Source organism: Emys orbicularis, chromosome 5, assembly GCF_028017835.1.
Source record: "Emys orbicularis isolate rEmyOrb1 chromosome 5, rEmyOrb1.hap1, whole genome shotgun sequence".
Lineage (NCBI taxonomy): Eukaryota > Metazoa > Chordata > Testudines > Emydidae > Emys > Emys orbicularis.
Genome location: NC_088687.1, coordinates 101805481 through 101826104, shown reverse-complemented (window position 1 = coordinate 101826104; position 20624 = coordinate 101805481). Strand labels below are relative to the sequence as shown.

Below are 20624 nucleotides of genomic sequence, written 5' to 3'. Positions count from 1 at the left end.
TCGGCCAATGGATTTCATAATGCAGCATTCCGTCAGGTCGATAGGCATTGAGATTGGTGATCTCTCACTCACAGGCCTTGACTACGCTGATGATGATCTTTTAGTACGGAGCCCCGACAGGTTTCATGAGGCACTCCAGCATATGGAGGAGGAGTCAGCTAAGATTGGTCTCCATGCTTCATAGTCAAAGACAAAACTGAAAAATCTAGGACCAGGTCCACCTGCGACTCCAATCTCTTTGAACAATGAAACCGTCGAATCAGTTTCCAGCTTTTGCTATCTGGGTTCTATACTTACTTTCTCCTCCAATTCTCATACAGAGGTTCTCCATCAGATTGGCATCGCAGCATCTGCCATGGGCCGTCTACAACAGATATGGAATCAACATCATCTTAGTATGACAACCAAGTTCAGGATTTATTTGAGCTGTATCCTTCCATACTGTTGTACGGGTGCGAAACATGGACACTATACTGCACAGACTGGACAAAGCTGAAGGCATTTTACACAAAATGTCAACGTCGTATACTGGGCATAAAGTGGCATGACTTCATCTGTAATGCAGATGTTTATGGTTGTTTGAGTCTACAGACTACTAGCGCCATTGTCCGCAGGTGGCGCCTTATGCTTTTCAGACATGTCGCAAGGATGCCACAGGACATTCCAGCGAATGCCGTTCTCCGAGTGGCTTGTAACATCCGGGATAAAATTCCACCAATCGAGGAGTGGAGGTGGCCCAGAGGCAGACCCCCTAGTACATGAGTTTATCAAGTCTGTTCCGATGTTTGACTCTCAGACCGTCAAGCCTTTGCAGTTGCGCAGGAATGGACCAAATGGCGAACTATCGCTACAGCCAACTATCTGGCTAAACGAAGAAGAAGAAGAATGTTATAGGACTGTAGAGCTAATGGCAGCAAAACTTGTAATGGAACCTCTATTTCATCAGTTTTATTTATAAAGATTTCTTTGAAGCTACCATTGTACATTCTGGCATCCCTGTTTATTGACAGAAGCAGCATCCTAGACATCTGGAAAATCTTGTTGCTGTTGTAAAGGCTTGTGACATGGTTGTTTATTTGTATTTGTATTATGTGTTTACCAGGTTCCAGTGGCTAGTATCTGGTCTTTGATCATATTCTGAAAAAGTTGATTAATCACATTCCTAACTGTGAGAGATTCAGCTTTCTTTTCTTCAGAAGCTCCTAGTACTTTAGAATTTTCTGTTTAAATTACTGCTAAAAAATTTGTTCCAAATATACAAACATTATACCTTTTTCTGCATCTGTTTTTCAGATGTGCTTATAATGTTAATGCACCATTTGTAATTGCTCAATTATAAATGTCTTTGAAATTTGGTGCAAGGAGCTACATAAATAACCAAATCCCCAGAAAACTGTAATTTATAATTGGGGCTTTTGTTTTTTGGGGTTTATTAATTGCATTTTTCAGGGTTTATTTTTAGCAATTTTTGCCTTTTATGTAGATGTCAAAAAATCAGGGCTTTTTGGGGGGCTTTCTCTTAGTATATACTGTAATGAGTAATGTATGTTACATTGTATAGTATAATATATATACTGTAATAAGTAATCTCTTTGATGTTCTCTAGAGCACTTTAACATAATACTCTTTCACACAGCACTACTTTAAAGCGCACTAGAGAACCTTTGGTGCACTCAAATGGGGTCTGCATGGACCAATTAATGAGTAACACATAAGTGTGCTTTAGAAGTCATGCTCCCATAATCCATATTACTGCTCCATTTAGACAAGCCCTTAGATACAAGTAACCATTTCCAGTGTTTTGCAGGTTTTTACTGGATACACACAGATTTCTTTTTCTTTAATTGGGGTTGTTTTATCAGTGTTGATCAGTTAAAACCTAAAATCAGAATGCATTATAATTAAATTATAATGATTATAATGCATTCTATTAAATGGTTAGCATTTGTAAAATATGTAAGTCAAGACAGGTTGTTTCAGTGGGAAATATTAATTTACAATGAATTGCAATACAGTGGACTTAGTCACAAGAACACAGTTTGGGTTTTTTTAGTCAAAAACAGCCTTAGACTGCTTATATTTTTAGTTATCATTGAATTATTTTCATAGGTCCAAGCCTTGTGCTATAGTAAATCATAGCTATGCTGGGGTTCTCTATTCTAGTGAGTAGATATATTTGTTGTTTGGAGATGCAAAGAAGTATTTTGCAAGAAGTATTAATTTATACAGCTTTAGTGGGTTTGATCTCCCCCATCCCCCCAAGGTTAAATAGTACTTGTCAGTCTCAAAAGTAGATCCAAGGACTGGGTTGAGGTCAGACTGTTGTCCTTTTGGTAGCCTTCTGTATTACAGGAAAGCAGATTTCAGTGCCTATTCTTAGGGTATGTCTACACTACGAGGGTAGTTCGATTTCACTTAAATCGAATATGTGGAATCGATATTGCAAAGTCGAACGTGTGTGTCCACACTAAGGACAGTAATTCGACTTTGTGAGTCCACACCAACGGGGAAAGCGTCGACATTGGAAGCGGTGCACTGTGGGCAGCTATCCCACAGTTCCCACAGTCCACGCTGCCCATTGGAATTCTGGGTCGAGCCGCCAATGCCTTCTGGGTAAAAAAAAATGTGTCGAGGGTGCTTTTGGGTAATTGTCATCATCCGTCCGTCACTACCGCCCTCCCGCCCTCCCTCCCTGAAAGCGCCGGCGGGAAATCAGTTCGCGCACTTTTCTGGTCAGTGATAGCGCGGACGCCACAGCACTGCGAGCATGGATCCCGCTGTGACCATCCCTGCAGTTGTGGCCGTTGTCAACGCCTCGCAGCTTGTCATCCACCTTTACCAGAGGCAGATGCAGATAAACCAAGCAAGGAGGCTACGGCACCGCGGTGAGGGCCTGAAGTCTGAGAGTAGCACAGGCCTGTCAGAAAGCACGGGACCCAGCGCCGAGGACATCACGGTGACAATGGGTCATGTGGATGTTGTGGAACGGCGATTCTGGGCCCGGGAAACAAGCACGGACTGGTGGGACCGCATAGTGCTGCAGGTCTGGGATGAATCCCAGTGGCTGCGAAACTTTCGCATGCGGAAGGGGACTTTCCTTGAACTTTGTGAGTTGCTGTCCCCTGCCCTGAAGCGCAATGACACCCGGATGCGAGCAGCCCTGACTGTCCAGAAGCGAGTGGCCATAGCCCTCTGGAAGCTTGCAACGCCAGACAGCTACCGGTCAGTCGCGAACCACTTTGGCGTGGGCAAATCTACCGTGGGGGTTGTTGTGATGCAAGTAGCCAACGCAATCGTTAAGGTACTGCTCTCAAAGGTAGTGACCCTGGGAAACGTGGAGGTCATCATAGATGGCTTCGCCGCAATGGGATTCCCAAACTGCAGTGGGGCTATAGCTGGAACTCACATCCCTATCCTGGGACCGGACCACCAGGCCAGCCAGTACATCAACCGAAAGGGCTACTTTTCAATGGTGCTGCAAGCACTGGTGGACCACAGGGGACGTTTTACCAACATCAATGTCGGATGGCCGGGCAAGGTTCATGACGCTCGCGTCTTCAGGAACTCTGGTCTGTTTAGACGGCTGCAGGAAGGTATTTACTTCCCGGACCACAAAATAACTCTTGGGGATGTGGAGATGCCTACAGTGATCCTTGGGGATCCAGCCTACCCGCTAATGCCCTGGCTCATGAAGCCCTATACTGGCGCCCTGGACACTGAAAAAGAACTGTTCAACTACCGGCTGAGCAAGTGCAGAATGGTGGTGGAGTGTGCTTTTGGCCGTCTCAAGGGGAGATGGAGAAGCTTACTGACTCGCTGTGATCTCAGTGAAACCAATATCCCCATTGTTATAGCAGCTTGCTGTGTGCTCCACAATCTCTGTGAGAGCAAGGGTGAGACCTTTATGGCGGGGTGGGAGGTTGAGGCAAATAGCCTGGCTTCTGATTACGCCCAGCCAGACAGCCGGGCGATTAGAAGAGCCCAGCGGGACGCGCTGTATATCCGGGAGGCTTTGAAAGCTAGGTTCCAGAGTGAGCACGGTTACCAGTCACTTTTCAGTTTGTGTACAGAGAAGCTGAACCTGCCCCCGTTTCTTTACCCAGTTAATGTTGACTATCCTCTCCAGTTACATACCCCCTTCACCGCCTTCCAAAAAAATAAAATCAGTTTTATTTTGTTAATGAACACCGTTGTCTTTATTACTGTTTTCGCGGGAATGTTTTAAACCTGGGACGCAGACTGTGGTGGGGAGCGGGTGTAGTGTACTGATGCAAATGATGCTTCTAAACTCCAGGAATGACAGGATTCGCAGTGGTGGACTGGTTGTTTCAACGGAGCCTGCCAGCCCTCCTCCCGCGTCTATGTGGGGGCTATGTGACTTTATGGCAGGGGGAGGAGGGTTACAGATCCCCTGCTGCGTGGCTCTGTGATCCAGGAAAAGGACCGCTGCATAAGATCTGTAACTGCCCTCCCCCGCCACAAAGTCACAGAGCAACCCCCCACCCCCACAGAACATGAAAACCACCTCCCAGACTGACCAGGTAACTAGTCACTGCACTGTGTATGTGCCCTGCTGCTGGACCTGCCCCCGCCTCTGTACCCTGCTAAAGGTGACTGTCCTGTCCAATTACCAAGCCCCTTCCCCCCCTTCAGACAGACTCTCCTCCAAAAGAACATGATGGAAACAGTAATGAACAGAAACGTATTTTTTATTAACAACCACACATGAAACTGGGGGGTGAAACTTGGACGGGGGCTTGGGTGAGGCGGGAAGGAAAGGACTTTTCAAATTTTGGGGAATGACAGCCTTCTGGTGCTTGAGCAGTCTGCAGGGGTGGAGTGAGAGTTTTCACGGACTCTGCTGCCCCTCCTTCTTTGGACTTTGGGTGAGGGGGGTATGGGACTTGGTGGCGGGGGAGGGCGGTTACTGATAGACTGCAGCGGGGCTCTGTCCTCCTGCCTCCGTTCCTGCAGAACATCAACAAGGCGCCGGAGCGTGTCCGTTTGCTCCCTCATAAGTCCAAGCAGCGTTTGAGTCGCCTGCTGGTCTTCCTGCCGCCACCTCTCCTCACGTTCCATGTGTGTCCGGTGCATTTGGGACAAATTCTCCCTCCACTGGTTCTGCTGTGCTGCCTGGGCTCGGGAGCAGCCCATTAGTTCTGAGAACATGTCCTCTCGCGTCTTCTTCTTCCTCCGCCTAATCTGCGCTAGCCTCTGGGAGTGTGATGCCAGGCTGGGTTGGGAGACAGTCACAGATGTGGCTGTGGGAATGAGAAAAAGGTAGTGAATTCCTCCGAAAGATAAATTTAGTTGTGAACAAAGAACATAGTCTTTCTCTGTGAACAAGACCATGCACTGCACCTATCACATGCGCACTCAGGACAAGGTCGAATTTTCGGACCTCGCCTTCAGTGCCTGGGGTCTTGCACTGCCGATCTGGGAAGCGGGGCAGGACACCGGAATTTCTGTAGCAGGCAGACATGGTAAGCCGTAGACTTGTGGCTGCTTAAAACTTGAATAGTAGCACTGGCCTCCTTTCACATTGAAAGCAATGCCAGTCTCTGCTGCCAGCAATCGGCCAAGCATGAACTCTGCCCCTGTCCCACTCCCTCGCGGCTGTCCCAGGGAAAGATCCCTGTATGCTGCCCCTCTCCCGCCTCCACCGCGTGGCTGTAAACCGGCGGTTACAGTTCTGTAAAGGAACGGGCAAGCAGTCCCAATACTAACAGTCCCCTACCTAATTCAAAGCAGGTCATCATGAGCGACATCACAATCATGAGGATCTCAGACAGCGATAAAGAACGAATGCTTCGGGAAAGCCAGCAAAGACCAGGGCCGTATGCCGCCATGCTGTGCAAGGCTATGATCCCGGAGTACTTGAGGATCTCCTGGCGCGGAAACGTCTCCTACTTCGGAGGACCCAATAAGGCCGCTCTCCCCAGGAACCTGATGCACAGGCTTTCCAATTACCTCCAGGAGAGCTTCCTCGAGATGTCCCTGGAGGATTGCAGCTCTATCCCCGGACATATAGACCGCATTTTAATATAGCTGCACTGGCAGGGACTAAAGAGTGGAGCGGCTTGGGCAGCAGAATCATGCAAAACTGGACATTGTTAAATTTTTTTTAAATAGTTGGGACTGAATAGTTAAGTGCCTAGGACAAACAAATCATGAAAAACCCATTGTTGTTATTGTTAATATTCCAGTTCTGTTAAAAATAAATGTTTAGATGTTTAAAACACTTACTGCTTGATCCTTCCCCTGAATCTGTGTCCGGGTTAAATGCTGGGGACGGTTGGTAGGGGATCTCTGTAAGGGTGATGAAGAGATCCTGGCTGTCGGGGAAATCAGCTTGGTAAGCGCTGTCGACTGCCTCGTCCTCCTCATCTCCTTCCTCATCTTCCCCGTCCGCTAACATGTCCGAGGAACCGGCCGTGGACAATAGCCCATCCTCAGAGTCCACGGTCAGTGGTGGGGTAGTGGTGGCGGCCGCACCTAGGATGGAATGCAGTGCCTCGTAGAAACGGGATGTGTGGGGCTGGGATCCGGATCGTCCGTTTGCCTCTTTGGTCTTCTGGTAGCCTTGTCTCAGCTCCTTGATTTTCACGCGGCACTGCGTTGCATCCCGGCTGTATCCTCTCTCTGCCATGGCTTTAGAGATCTTCTCATAGATCTTTGCATTCCGTCTTTTGGAGCGCAGCTCGGAAAGCACGGACTCATCGCCCCACACAGCGATGAGATCCAAGACTTCCCGATCAGTCCATGCTGGGGCCCTCTTTCTATTCTGGGATTGCACGGCCATCTCTGCTGGAGAGCTCTGCATCGTTGCCAGTGCTGCTGAGCTCGCCACGATGTCCAAACAGGAAATGAGATTCAAACTGCCCAGACAGGAAAAGGAATTCAAATTTTCCCGGGGCTTTTCCTGTGTGGCTGGTCAGAGCATCCGAGCTCGGACTGCTGTCCCGAGCGTCAACAGAGTGGTGCACTGTGGGATAGCTCCCGGAGCTATTAGCATCGATTTCCATCCACACCAAGCCTAATTCGATATGGCCATGTCGAATTTAGCGCTACTCCCCTCGTTGGGGAGGAGTACAGAAGTCGAATTTAAGAGACCTCTATGTCGAACTAAATAGCCTCGTGGTGTGGACGGGTGCAGGGTTAATTCGATGTAACGGCGCTAAATTCGACATAAACGCCTAGTGTAGACCAGGCCTTAGTCTTGATCTAGAAGGATGCAGAGGTTGGTGGTGTTGTAGAGGCACTTATGTATGGCATCAAAAGTAATCCATTCAGCCAGTTAAGGAGTTGTGTTTACATATATATAGAGAGAGAGAATCTTATCTGGTCCTTTTTATTCAGGAATATAGTGGCCTAATGTCAAATGTTTTAGCTTATGCTCAAATAAATTTGTTAGTCTCTAAGGTGCCACAAGTACTCCTCGTTCTTTTAGACAGCAGTGTGACACTGATATTCTATCTGTACACAAGTATAAAGCATTGCATGCCAACATTTAAAACATTGTAACATTTCTTTCAGTTTAGCAATTGTCTAATAATTAAATGAGTGTAAGATCGTCAAAGCAGCAAGCACTGCTTTGTATTAAAAAAAAAAAAAGCAGTTCAGGTGAAGTATTGCAACTGAGAATGATGAAAACTAAGATAGGCACTGTTCCTTCTTACTGATGGTTTTAATCAAAGGGATTTTAATTTGCTTTTCAAATAGAAGCAAACCTTTGCTAAAGCCAAGTTTAAAATATTAATTATGGTATTTTGCATTAGTCTGAAAACATAAGTTGTTACAATCTGATGGAAAACTTTTTTATAAATCTATAGTTCTGTTTACTTCCTTAACTCAGTGGTTCTCAAACTTCTTTTTTCGCAGACCACTTGAAAATTGCTGAGGGTCTCAGCGGACCACTTAGTGATCTTTCCAAATGTTTGTACCACTAGCTAACTATTGTAAAGCACTTTGGATAAAAGCGCTACATAAAACAACTTAATATTTAACTTTTTTTCCTACAAATAAAAGCACACAGCTCACATTTTAATATCAGTAGTCTTTCTAATGCGATGGATGTGCCCTTTCCCCTCTGCTGCGGCAGCCCCCATGCTGGGGCCAGGAAGGAAGGGGGTCTCTCCCCCACCACAGAGCTGAGGCTGGGAAGGGGGGGCTGTCACTCCCCAGCAGCCGCAGCCCTGGTGCTGGGGAAAGTTGCCTCTTTCTCTGGCTGCCGCAGCCCTGCACATCCCAAATTCCCCCCACCCCCCTTTTCTCACCCCACTGTGCCCTCCCACCTATCCCCTCCAAGGCCATCACCTCACCTTACCTGTGCGTCTTCCCCAGGGACCAGGCACCTAATTAGTGGAGCCACACCTGCACGGCTCCACTAATTAGGTGGGTGGCCCTTCACTCTCTTGTGTGCGGCCGCCCAGGTGTGCACCTTAGAAGTAGCTATCTGCAGACCACCTGAATGGAGCTCGTGGACCACTGGTGGTCTGCAGACAACAGTTTGAGAACCTCTGCCTTAACTCATTTTGCTGCCTCCATGCTGACCTGAATTTATCACTTTTGGCAAAGGAAAAATATGTATGCAATATGTTCCCTTTTCCAGCATAAAATGGAGTAAGACCTAATAGTTGTGAAATTGATTCTTTTATTTTACAGAAATCTCGTATTTTTTTAGATATTTTTGCAGCATGATGACAAATGTTGGGTTCAAAAGCCCCAAGAGAGCTGAGAAACAAAAACAAAAAATAAAGTAGGAATATCACAGACAAGTGAATTACATAAATTGAGTGCAAAACTTTCAAAAGGAATAAAGGAATTGGGTGTACAAAACTTCATACTAAGGGGAAAATTGTGCTTGGCTCCTGCACAGAGGCACAAGTCAGAGAAGTGGGTGCAATGTGCCTCCTTTCCTTATGTTCCCATGTTGCAGCTGGGCACAATTGAGATCTTGCACTCACCTAAGTACTAGCCTGTCAAAAAAGGAGTGAGATAGAAGCCATGGCCTTGCCTCTCTCCTTTGTATCAGCTAGCAAAGCTGATCCCCCACAGAGGGAGTGCACACTACACAATCTTTAAAGGATGGTGCAGCAGCTAGACAACTCATCTCCTGGGATCTTTGTGTTTATGTGTGACACAATACTTCAATGAGGCCCCGCTGGGAAAATATACCACCACCCCACCCAACAGTGGGCTCGGTTAAATCTAGGCAGCTCTAAATTCACAAGAGATGCTTATGCTTTTGTGGTCAATAACCAAATCATTTCAGTGAACCTGGCTAACCTACAGGGGCAATCTTTGAGAGAGCTTGGTTAGTACACTTGAAAGTGAGATGGTTCTCTGGAGGCAGGCAGGAATATGAGATCTGTCATGGCTGACTGCCAGCTTGATCCAATCCATGCATCATAATAAGGAAAAGCAATATTTCTTACTAAAGGAGCCACAGTCTCCATCTCTTCTTGTTTATGTTGGGAATTATACACGATGACCATCTCTCCAGAAGAAATTATGCTTTCATGTCTGACCTCAGTCTTCTTTTTACTGGACCTAATGTGCACAGTTCTCTTAATGTATATTTCCTAACTTTTTAGAATACTTGATACTGTTCTGTAGACTTTTTAGCACATGTGATGAACCTGGGACTCATTTCATCATGCTGCAATGAAATGAAGTTGAGTTTGATCAGTGCATTTGCACATAGAACCAGTACAGAAGAAAACTCATTGGTGTGTTCAAAAGTAGCAATCTAAGATTAAACCAAGAACAGTGTGAAGAACTAACATCCCACTCATAATAGGGGTCTACATCACAACTGCCCCCTTGGCAGATCTTAAGAGCATGTCTACACTACAGATGTTTAGACTGACACAGCTATGGCACTGCAGCTGTGCCGCTGTAGTGTAGACACTTGCTACAGCGATGGAAGGGGTTTTTCTGTCACTGTAGTTAATCCACCCCCTCAAGAGGCAGGTAGTTAAATTGTCAGAAAAATTCTTCTATCAACGTATACCAGGGCTTAGGTCAGCTTACATACATCTTTTGAAGATGTGACTTTTTCATACGCCTGAGCAATGTAGCTAGTTCAGCCTACATTTTAGGTGTAGATCAGGTCTTAGTGTTTTTATACCTGTGCAGTGCTTAGATGCTAATAATAATAATAAACACTGTATAAATTAGGACTGTCAAGCAATTAAAAAAATTAATCATGATTAATCACATGATTAAAAAGATTAATCACACGATTAAAAAAATTAATTGTGATTAATCACATGATTAATCGTGCTGTTAAACAATAATAGAATACTATTTAAATATTTTTGATGTTTTCTACATTTTCATATATATTGATTTCAATTACAACACAGAATACAAAGTGTACAGTGCTCAGTTTATATTTATTTTTATTACAAATATTTGCACTGTAAAAAAAAATAGTATTTTTCAATTCCCCCATTGCAAGTACTGTAGTGCAATCTCTTTATCATGAAAGTTGAATTTATAAAACAATGTAAAACTTTAGAGCCCACAAGTCCACTCAGTCCTACTTCTTGTTCAGCCAATTGCTCAGAAAAACAAGTTTGTTTACATTTGCAGGAGATAACGCTGCCCACTTCTTGTTTACAATGTCACCTGAAAGTGAGAAAAGGCATTCTCATGGCACTGTGGTAGCCAGCATCACATGATATTTATGTGCAAAATGCGCTAAAGATTCATATGTCCCTTCATGCTTCAACAGCCTTCTAGAGGACATGAGTCAATGCTGATGACGGGTTCTGCTCGATAACAATCCAAAGCAGTGCAGACTGACGCAAGTTTTCATCACCTGAGTCAGATGCCACCAGCAGAAGGTTGATTTTCTTTTTTGGTGGTTCGGGTTCTGTAATTTCCACATCGGAGTGTTGCTCTTTTAATACTTCTGAAAGCAGGCTCCACACCTCAACCCTCTCAGATTTTTGGAAGGCACTTCATCTTTTTAATCCTTGGGTCGAGTGCCGTAGCCATCTTTAGAAATTTCACATTGGTACCTTCTTTGTGTTTTGTCAAATCTGCAGTGAAAGTGTTTTTAAAATGAACAACATGTGCTGAGTCATCATCTGAAATTGCTATAATATGAAATACATGGAAGAATATGGGTAAAACAGAGCAGGAGACATACAATTCTCCCCCCAAGGAGTTCAGTCACAAATTTAATTAACGCATTATTTTTTAACGAGTGTCATCAGCATGGAAGCATGACCTCTGGATTGGTGGCCAAAGCATGAAGCAGCGTACGTATGTTTAAATACCTTGCAATGCCGGCTACAAAAGTGCCATGCGAACGTCTGTTCTCACTTTCAGGTGACACTGTAAATAATAAGCAGGCAACATTATGTCCTGTAAATATAAACAAACTTGTTTGTCTTTGCGATTGGCTGAACAAGAAGTAGGACTGAGTGGACTTCTAGACTCTGAAGTTTTACATTGTTTTGTTTTTGTAGTTTTACATTGTTTTTGTTTTGCAGTTATGTAACAAAAAAAATCTTCATTTGTAAATTGCACTTCAGTACTTATATGAGGTGAACTGAAAAATACTATTGCTTTTGTTTAGCATTGTTAGAGTGCAAATATTAGTAATCAAAATAATAATATAAAGTGAGCACTGTACAGTTTCTGTGTTGTAATTCAAATAAATATATTTGAAAATGTAGAAAAACATCCAAAATATTTAATAAATCTTAATTGGTATTTTATTGCTTAACAGTGCAATTAAAAATGCGATTAATCTCAATTAATTTTTTGAGTTAATCATGAGTTAGCTGTGATTAATCGACAGCCCTAGTATAAATGTCATTGAATAGACCTCTGCCTCCTTCCCGCTTTGCCATTTCAGTCTCTAAGGTACTGTACTGAGGTACAGAGAGGAAAAGTGAATTTTACAAGATCACAGAATAGGTCATTTGCAGAGTTGGGAATAGAATCTACTTTGAAGAGTCCAACTTTTGCTGCAATGTCTTTGACACCCCCAGATTAGATATTTTGCTGTAATTATTGTGATTCTTGATACATATGGCCAGGGTTAAATCGAGTGACAAATTTGATAGGAAGCATTTTCCTCTGGGTATATTGGCAGTGACATTGGGAAATTTATTGTGTCTTCCTTTGGAGCATTGAGCAGGAATCGCCCATTAGAATAAGGTGAACCTCATTCCTTCCCTTCTTCTATCTTTCTAAGTATATTTCAAAATATGTGAGTGTTCTGTACATTGATTCATCTAATTTTACACTTTTTCTATTTGTGTGATCATTCTGATGAGTGTTTATTGTAAACCATACAGCAATATTTTTCAGACTAAATGTTCCATTATAATTTTTATTCTTTTAAACTTCTTGCCATTTGCTTAGCACTTTAACATGTTTAATTTTATTTTTGCCAGTTTCTGGCAGACATGGAAAATAATGCCCTCTTTAAGGATGACATTGAATGTCAAAAACTCATTATGGAAGCAATGAAATACCATCTGTTGCCCGAGAGACGACCCATGTTACAAAGTCCTCGCACAAAGCCTAGAAAGTCTACAGTAGGAGTGTTGTTTGCAGTTGGAGGAATGGATGCAACAAAAGGTATTGGTTTACATAATGTTAGTTGATGACAATGTATATTGAAAATCAGTTGAGTAGAGTTTTGTAAAGATATATTTATTAGATATGTATGTAGGATACAAATTAAAACATTCAAAGGCTATATATTATAATGTACAAAATTCACATATATCTACTGATGTTTTTTACTTCAGTAATAGACATATATAGCAATAAAAATATTACATGTGTGCAGGAAAATGAGTTATAATTGTTGTAAACCAGTAATGGGATCGCCTCACTTCTGTTCATTTAGATGTTCAGTCAAATGAATGGAAAATCACCTCTGTTCACTTGAGTGTTAATTAACATGGTTAAAAACTTAAGGAAATTATACATAAAAATGTTAATATTAATGAAGACTTGAATACAAACAAAAATAAGTGAAAGCTGCTACAGAATATTTAACTCGTACCCTTATTGACTATTAAAGCATTCTATCAAGGTGTCTCAGAATGGTACTTTTATGAGCTTTCATACTGTGTGGTGATAACTAGAAACATTTTAGTGAGTTGTGAATGCCATGGGAATTAGAACACATTTTCATTCATTCTTAGGCCTGGTCCACACTACCCCCCCACTTCGGACTAAGGTATGCAAATTCAGCTACGTTAATAATGTAGCTGAATTCGAAGTACCTTAGTCCGAACTTACCGCGGGTCCAGACGCGGCAGGCAGGCTCCCCCGTCGATGCCGCGTACTCCTCTCGCTGAGCTGGAGTACCGGCGTCGACGGCGAGCACTTCCGGGATCGATCCGGGATCAATTTATCGCGTCTAGACAAGACGCGATAAATCGATCCCAGAACATCGATTGCCTGCCGTCGGACCCGGAGGTAAGTGTAGACGCACCCTTAGTTTGTGTATTAATTTTAACATTATATTAATACAGATTATACAAATGATGTTAGTTGTATATCTATAGACTGTGAATGTGTATGTGTGTGTATATGTATGAACCTGCATTTTTTCACAGAACTTGAGATTTTGTTCTAAATATTATGATATGAGGTTAATCTTAATACCTAAATATAGTTCTGTCAGGTTCATTTTATGTCACTTCCTGAAATTTTAATGGTCTTTATAGGCTTAATCCAGCAAGGATGTTGAGCATTCTGGCTCTTGCCCTTCAAAACATTTAATTTTTAAACATGTAATTAATCTGGGATTAATTACATGCTTAAAATTAAATAATATAATTAAAATTAAAATTAAAAAATAAATAAATAATACTACTTGCATTTTAAAGTTAAGCATAGGCTTAAGTGAATTTCAGGATCAATTCCAGAGGGCTCAGCAGGCTGGAGGATCAAGCCTTCTGCCAGTAATTTAAATAGAACACTTACTGCAAATAACTGTTCTCTTTGACTATAACGTGTATATATTTCTGTTAAGGAGCTACGAGCATTGAAAAATATGAACTGCGTACCAACATGTGGACTCCTGTAGCAAATATGAATGGGAGAAGGTTACAGTTTGGAGTTGCAGTATTAGATGATAAGTTGTATGTTGTTGGTGGTAGAGATGGACTGAAGACATTGAATACTGTGGAGTGCTACAACCCCAAAACAAAAACTTGGAGTGTAATGCCACCTATGTCCACACATCGGCATGGCCTTGGTATGTATAACTTCATAATTTTTAAAATGCTAAACCTATGATTGGTTAAGAGCAGTTAAAATCTCTCTTTAAAGCTCATTTGGTTTTATCTTGATACTAGCCTAAATCTGAACTCTAAAATCAGCTAAAATTAAAGTGACAAATTATTTTGATTGATTTGCTGTGGAACATATTTAATATTGGCAGCCAAAAGAGGATGTGATTTGTATTTATTTTAAAGGTGCACCCTTTTTTGGTAGGGGTAATGGAAAAGTGATGCCCTTTGTTTTTCCAGGAAGCAGTTGTTTCTCTCTGTTTTTTAGGGGTAGCTGTATTGGAAGGTCCTATGTATGCTGTAGGAGGGCATGATGGTTGGAGCTACCTGAATACAGTAGAAAGATGGGATCCACAGGCTCGTCAATGGAACTTTGTAGCCAGTATGTCAACTCCAAGGAGTACTGTTGGTGTAGCAGTATTAAATGGAAAGTAAGCAAAGGCATTTTCTTGAGAAATAATTTGGTCCAATTTTTGTTTACATTAATTTTTTTAATGTAGCTTTAGAAATATTTTAAAATGAATGTATTGCTCATGAAAGATGTTAGTTGATAGTACTGGGAACAGAAGTCCTCTTCTTATAGAAAAAGTACAGCATTGACTATGCAAGCTTCCCCATCACACCCCAATGTACTTCAGTGCTGTAAAGGAGGAGTCATCTCTAAGGGTAAGCAAGCAATTCTATCTCCTTATTAATGAAGTCCCTGACACCTTTGCTGAGGGCACCAGTTGGAGTTCTAGTTTCTGTTAGTGTTGAACCTATGTACTGATGAAAATTAACCTTTTGTAACTCTGCAAATGGCAAAATAATCAAATTTGCCAATACCAAACTTTAATACATACAGGTAATAGTTTCTTCTTCTTTGGCTTTTGTAGTTTAGAACTACATTTTCAAAGCCATGACCTAATTAAAGCAAAATACTTCAAGTCACACAGTTATTTTTTTAAAAAACAAGACATGTTCAAGTTCTCATGTTTTTAGAAGAATGACAGCATAAAGTTTACTAAACCAACAAAGACTTGCACTAGTCCATATTTTTAGAAGTAGAAAAAGGCTTCTAAAATATATTAAGTGTTTTTATTTCTGCCACTTGTCCATGTCTGTAGTAAAGAATCCACATAACATCTATAGCTGTGCAGTACAGTTTTAGCCTATACTATAGATGATGTAGATATGGGTGTAGAATAATCCATTTTAAAGACTATTAACTCCCCTCACACTGAGGGCCGGTGCAAGGATATTTTGCACCCTAGGCGAAACTTCCACCTTGCGCCCCCCTCCCCCTCTTCTCCCCCCCCCCGAGCATCGCTTATTATAAACTTTCAAAAATGAATACTGCATAATGTGGCATTGTTCATTAGAATTAATACAGAGAGGGAGGATTTGGCCCATGAAACAATAACTGTATTAAGATGCGGCCTGTGAAAAAGTTTGAGAAATCTGGACTTAAATTTTTTTGGTGACATGATGTAATATTCAGTATTGCCAACCTCAAACATTCAGAACTCATGAGTTGGGCCCCCACAAAATCACTCGATATCTGACCTATCAGTCCTCATCCTCAAAGGAAACCTGCAAAACACTTTTCAAAAGATGAGCCTGGGAGCTTGAATTCAAAACGTTGCTAGACATTAAAAATAATGATCTTCATAAAGATACTGGATTTATGGTTAATTACAACAACTTGCAACCCACTAATCTCCCCTTTTGTCCTGGGATTACAAGGGAGTTAATGGGCTACTTCACCTTGAATGGTCCCCTTGAATATGTGCTAACTACTTGTGCTAAACTATCTGTTAGATCTAGTGTTTAGCTGTGACACTGTTAGTTCTTTTTCAGACCTGAAGAACTCTGTGTAGCTCAAAAACTTGCCCTTCTCACTAACAGAAGTTGGTCCAATAAAAGATATCACCTCATCCACTTTGTCTCTTTTAAATAATGTGACAGCACAAGGGATTGTATAAAAATCATGTGTCCCTGTAGCTAAACCCCATCACCCTGGTCCTTTTCAAGTGTTCATAGTAATAAGTTCAATAACAGATTTGCAGACCTTTGATATCTCTACTTAAAAATGACCTGACAACTTTCCAACAACTGATGAAAAGTGCTTATTTGAAATGTTCTTTATAAAATAGGCCCCTCCCATGTGATTTCATATTGTAAAGTTTGTCTTTAAGTTTAAACTAATATTTACTGAAACTTCTGTTTCTATTTGACATTGACTCCGCTTATGTATAATATGTGTTTCTTACTTTACTGATCACTTCCTTATCTGGGAAGTGTGAAACCAACTGTCTTGGCATGATTTTCCTAGTTTTGTGGCTGTGTTTTATAATCAGTTGAATTACTTTTTAAAATGTTAGCTACATTAATTTCTTTGTATGTTGTGGCGTTCTGAACAGTTTAAAGAGCAGGATACATCACTGCAACTGGAATTGTTTTCTTGATTTAAACACTGCAAATAAAAAAAGTTGGGGCATATTTTTGAAAGTTAAGTTAATGCAAATATCAAGTATTTAATCATGTAACTTTTTAAACAGGACAGGTTTAAGTCCACCCCCAAGGATAGGGATTCCAAACGAATGGACTTCATGGGCAGGAAGATTTACACCTTCCCTTCCCTACATATATGGATTGCTAACCAGCAAGCCTTGCTGTCCAAGTATGATTTTATTAACTGGACAGCTATGTCAAAGTTCGCAGACCAGCTGCCTGAGGCCTCGTGAGAAGAACTTCAAGTATTTGTAACTGAGAGCTCCTTTGGTGGCTAAGACGTTCTTGCAGTCCGCACTAGACGTCATGGACACCTCTGCCATTGAGGATTTGCCCTTCAATGGCCAAATGCTGTTCTTGGACAAGACTAATGAAACACTGCACTCCTTCAAAGACTCCAGGGTCCCTGGGGGGGGTGTACATGCCAGTGGTGCAGAGGCACCACTATGGCATTCAGCAGCAACAACAGCAGCAGTATTATCCGCAGTGCATGTTTGGCCAGCCTTTGTCTCCTCCGAGGTAGCAGCCCCTCCCCTCCCCTGGCATCCCCCAACTTCCCATTTTGATTCCTTGGTCCAGAGCACTGTTCCAATCATTGCTCCCCCCTCCTCATCTCCCGTTGGGGAAAGGCTGGGTCACTTTCACAATGATTGGTGTTCAGTCACCACTGACTGCTGGGTCCTAAGCCCCGTCAGATTGGGTTATGCCATCCAGTTGCTCTCCACACCTCCTCCCCATGCTTCCTCCCATCCCTCTTCAGGGACCCCCCCACGAGATATTGCTCCTCAAGCAGGTCCTTTCTCTACTGGCTTTGGGAGCTGTGGAGAAAGTTCCACCGGAACACCAAGGTCACGGCTTCTACTCCCAGTACTTTCTAGTACCCGATCCTAGGGAGGGGTAAGACCCATTCTTGACCTTCATGGCCTCAACAAATATATCAGGTACATGAGGTTTCAAATGGTCACTTTATTGACTATTCTCCCTGTGTTATCTCAGAATGACTGGTTTGCTGCTCTGGACCTTCAGGATGGCTACTTTCTGTGGCTTGGCAAAATTGTCACATGGAAGTTCCTTTGATTTGTCATGGCAGAGCACCACTTTCAGTACACAGTAATTTAGGAAGAAGGGAATTCACATCTTCCTATATCTGGACAACTGGTTGCTAATGAGCAGATTCAAAGAGGAAATTCTTGTTCACATTGGCACTACACCATGCTTGCTCGTCCATCTGGGTCTCATCCTAAACACTGGGAAGTCAACCTGGGCTCCCACTCAGAACATCAAGTTCACTGGGGCCCTGTTAGATTCCAATACGTCAAAAAAGTTTCTGCCGAACAATTTCAGACAATTTGCCACCTTTGCCTCAGTCTGCAGTCTCAGCCTTGCACGAAAGTTCTGACAGTCTGAGGCTCTTGGGCCACATGTCTGTTGTACACATGTGGTCCAGTTTGCAAAATTGTAGCTTCACCTCCTTCAAATGTGGCTCAAGAAAGTTTATCATCCCACTCTTCACACCCTAGACAGACAGGTTTGTCTTCCTCCACTGGTCCTGGACTCTTTGCAGTGGTGGATGCATCCAGAGAATGTTTGCCAAGGCATTCCCTTTGTCCAGCCTTTGCCAACCAGGTTGATTGGGTTGGTGGGCGCACATGGGGTCACTGAAAGTTCAGAGGCTGTATTTGGAGCAGGAGGCCTCACTCCATATCAACATGCTAAAGCTTCAGGCTATCTACAATGCATGTCATGCTTTTCAGGACCATATTAGAAACTCAGTGGTTCACATACTGACAATACCACCACAATGTACTATGTGAACAAAGACGGGGGAGCACACCCCAGGTTGCTCTACCTAGAGGTGATCAGGCTGGGGCAGTTCTGCATCGAGGAGAACATTATTCCAAAAGCCATTCACTTGCCCGGGGTTCAGAATCATCTTGTGGACTCTCTCAATAGTTATTTTTCTCTGAGTCATGAGTGGTCCCTGAAGACCAGTGTCCTCCAGGTCATCTTCACAGTTTTGGGCATCCCAACGATTGACCTGTTTGCTACAAGGGACAATGCAAAATGTCATCTGTTCTGCTCTTGAGGGAGCTTCAGTCCAGGCTCCCTGTCTGATGTTTTCCACCTCAGCTGTCAGTTGGCTGTCCTGTATGCCTTTCCCTTGATCTCGATCATCCCTCATGTCATCAAGCTCAAGGCAGATTGGGCCAAGATCATTCTCATTGCACCAATGTGGCTGAGACAGTGCTAGTTCTCCAACCTTCTCGTATTGTCTGTTCAGCCTTCCATACTGCTTCCTCCCCATTCCATCTTACTCACTCCAGAGCTAAGGCTGCACCTGGCATCCTGTGCTCAGCTCCCTGTATCTCATGGCATGGCTGAATAAGGAGGAAGAGTAGTGTTTGGTGGCTGGCCAACAAGTCCTCCTTTAGAGGAGAAAACCTTCCACCAGGCTGGCATATTCAGTGAAATGGAAGTGATTTTCAGTGTGGTCATTAGTTTTAATTCCACAGGCTATGCTGGTCTCTATCCAGGACATTTTGGAGTACTTGCACTTTCCATCATTGAGGCTTGCATTTAGTTCATTCAAAGTGCACGTGGCAGCCATATTGGCACGTCTTTCCCCGATTCAGGGAAGATAAGTCTTCTCCAATGCCATGGAAGCAAGATTCTTAAAAGGCTCCTTCATCTACATCCTCCTGTCCAAGAGCTGATTCCTCTGTGGGACCTTAACTCAGTCTTAGTGGCCTTAATGAGACCTCCATTCAAGCCCATGGCATCTTGCGCCTTTCCACTTTTGTGCCAGATAACTGTGTTCCTCATAGTGATAACATCTGCAAGGAGTGTGAGAGCTGAAGGGCTGATGGCAGAGCTTCCTTATACACAATTCTGCAAAGACAAAATGACTTTATGACTGCATCCAAAATGTTTGTCTGAAGTGGTTTCTCACTTTAATTTGAAGTAGGCAGCATATTTAGCTGCGTTCTTTCTCAAGCTGCATTCATCTCTGGAGGAGCAGTGTTTCCATATTTTAGATGTCAGGCAATGTCTAGCCTTTTATCTGGACAGCACTAAATCATTTTGTGCTTCACCTTGTTTGTGTCATATGCGGATCTCATGAAGATTCAAGCGGTCTCTTTGCAGACAATCTCCAAATGGATAACATCCTGCATCAAGACTAAATATGAAATAGTTTTGGTTACACCCTCTCAGCAGGTGCGAGCTCATTCTACAAGGGCACAAGCAAAGTCCATTGTGTTCCTCAGTGATGTTTCTATATTGGACATGTGCAGGGCTGCTACATGGTCATCAATACATATGTTCACGAATGATTATGCCATAACTGCATCTGCCCTGGAAGAAGCAAACTTTGGTAGAGAAGTCATTCAATCCTTGTTTAGGTAGACTCCAAACCCTGCTTCCTGGACTGGGGGAGGGCTACTGCTTGTGAGTCACCTAAGTAGAATACTTGGCTGCATCTACTTGAAGAAGAAGAAACTGTTACTTACTATAACTGTGCTGTAACTGTAGTTCTTTGAGCTGTGGTGCAGACATGCATTTCACCACCCACCCTCTGTCCCCTCAGTAGCGGAGTATTGTTTTTGGGCATTCGGGGGAGGGTCAGGGTAGCGTTGTCTCATGTAGCCAGGGGAGGGACTATGACCATGAAGTGCAAATGCCACCCCTCTACGGGTACTGCTAGGCAAATTTCTCCAGCTCCAGTGGGCTGGATGCGCACATACCTAAATGGAATACACGTCTGCATCACATCTTGAAGAACCACAGTTATAGTAAGTAACCATTTCTTCCACCACTTCATGTGGAGGACTTTTCCACAGTTTGATAATTATCACT

The 20624-nt window shown here is 42.9% G+C and overlaps 1 protein-coding gene across 2 annotated transcripts in view; it reads left to right on the top strand.

Moving 5' to 3' along the window:
- The window catches only part of KLHL5 (kelch like family member 5), a 64063-nt gene that overhangs the window by 31472 nt on the left and 11967 nt on the right, over positions 1–20624 (top strand). For both annotated transcript variants that reach the window (XM_065404823.1, XM_065404822.1), the window contains 3 exons: positions 12420–12606; positions 14018–14242; positions 14545–14707. In XM_065404823.1, the coding sequence (XP_065260895.1) occupies positions 12420–12606; positions 14018–14242; positions 14545–14707 (575 nt within the window). The remainder of the gene's footprint in view (positions 1–12419; positions 12607–14017; positions 14243–14544; positions 14708–20624) is intronic.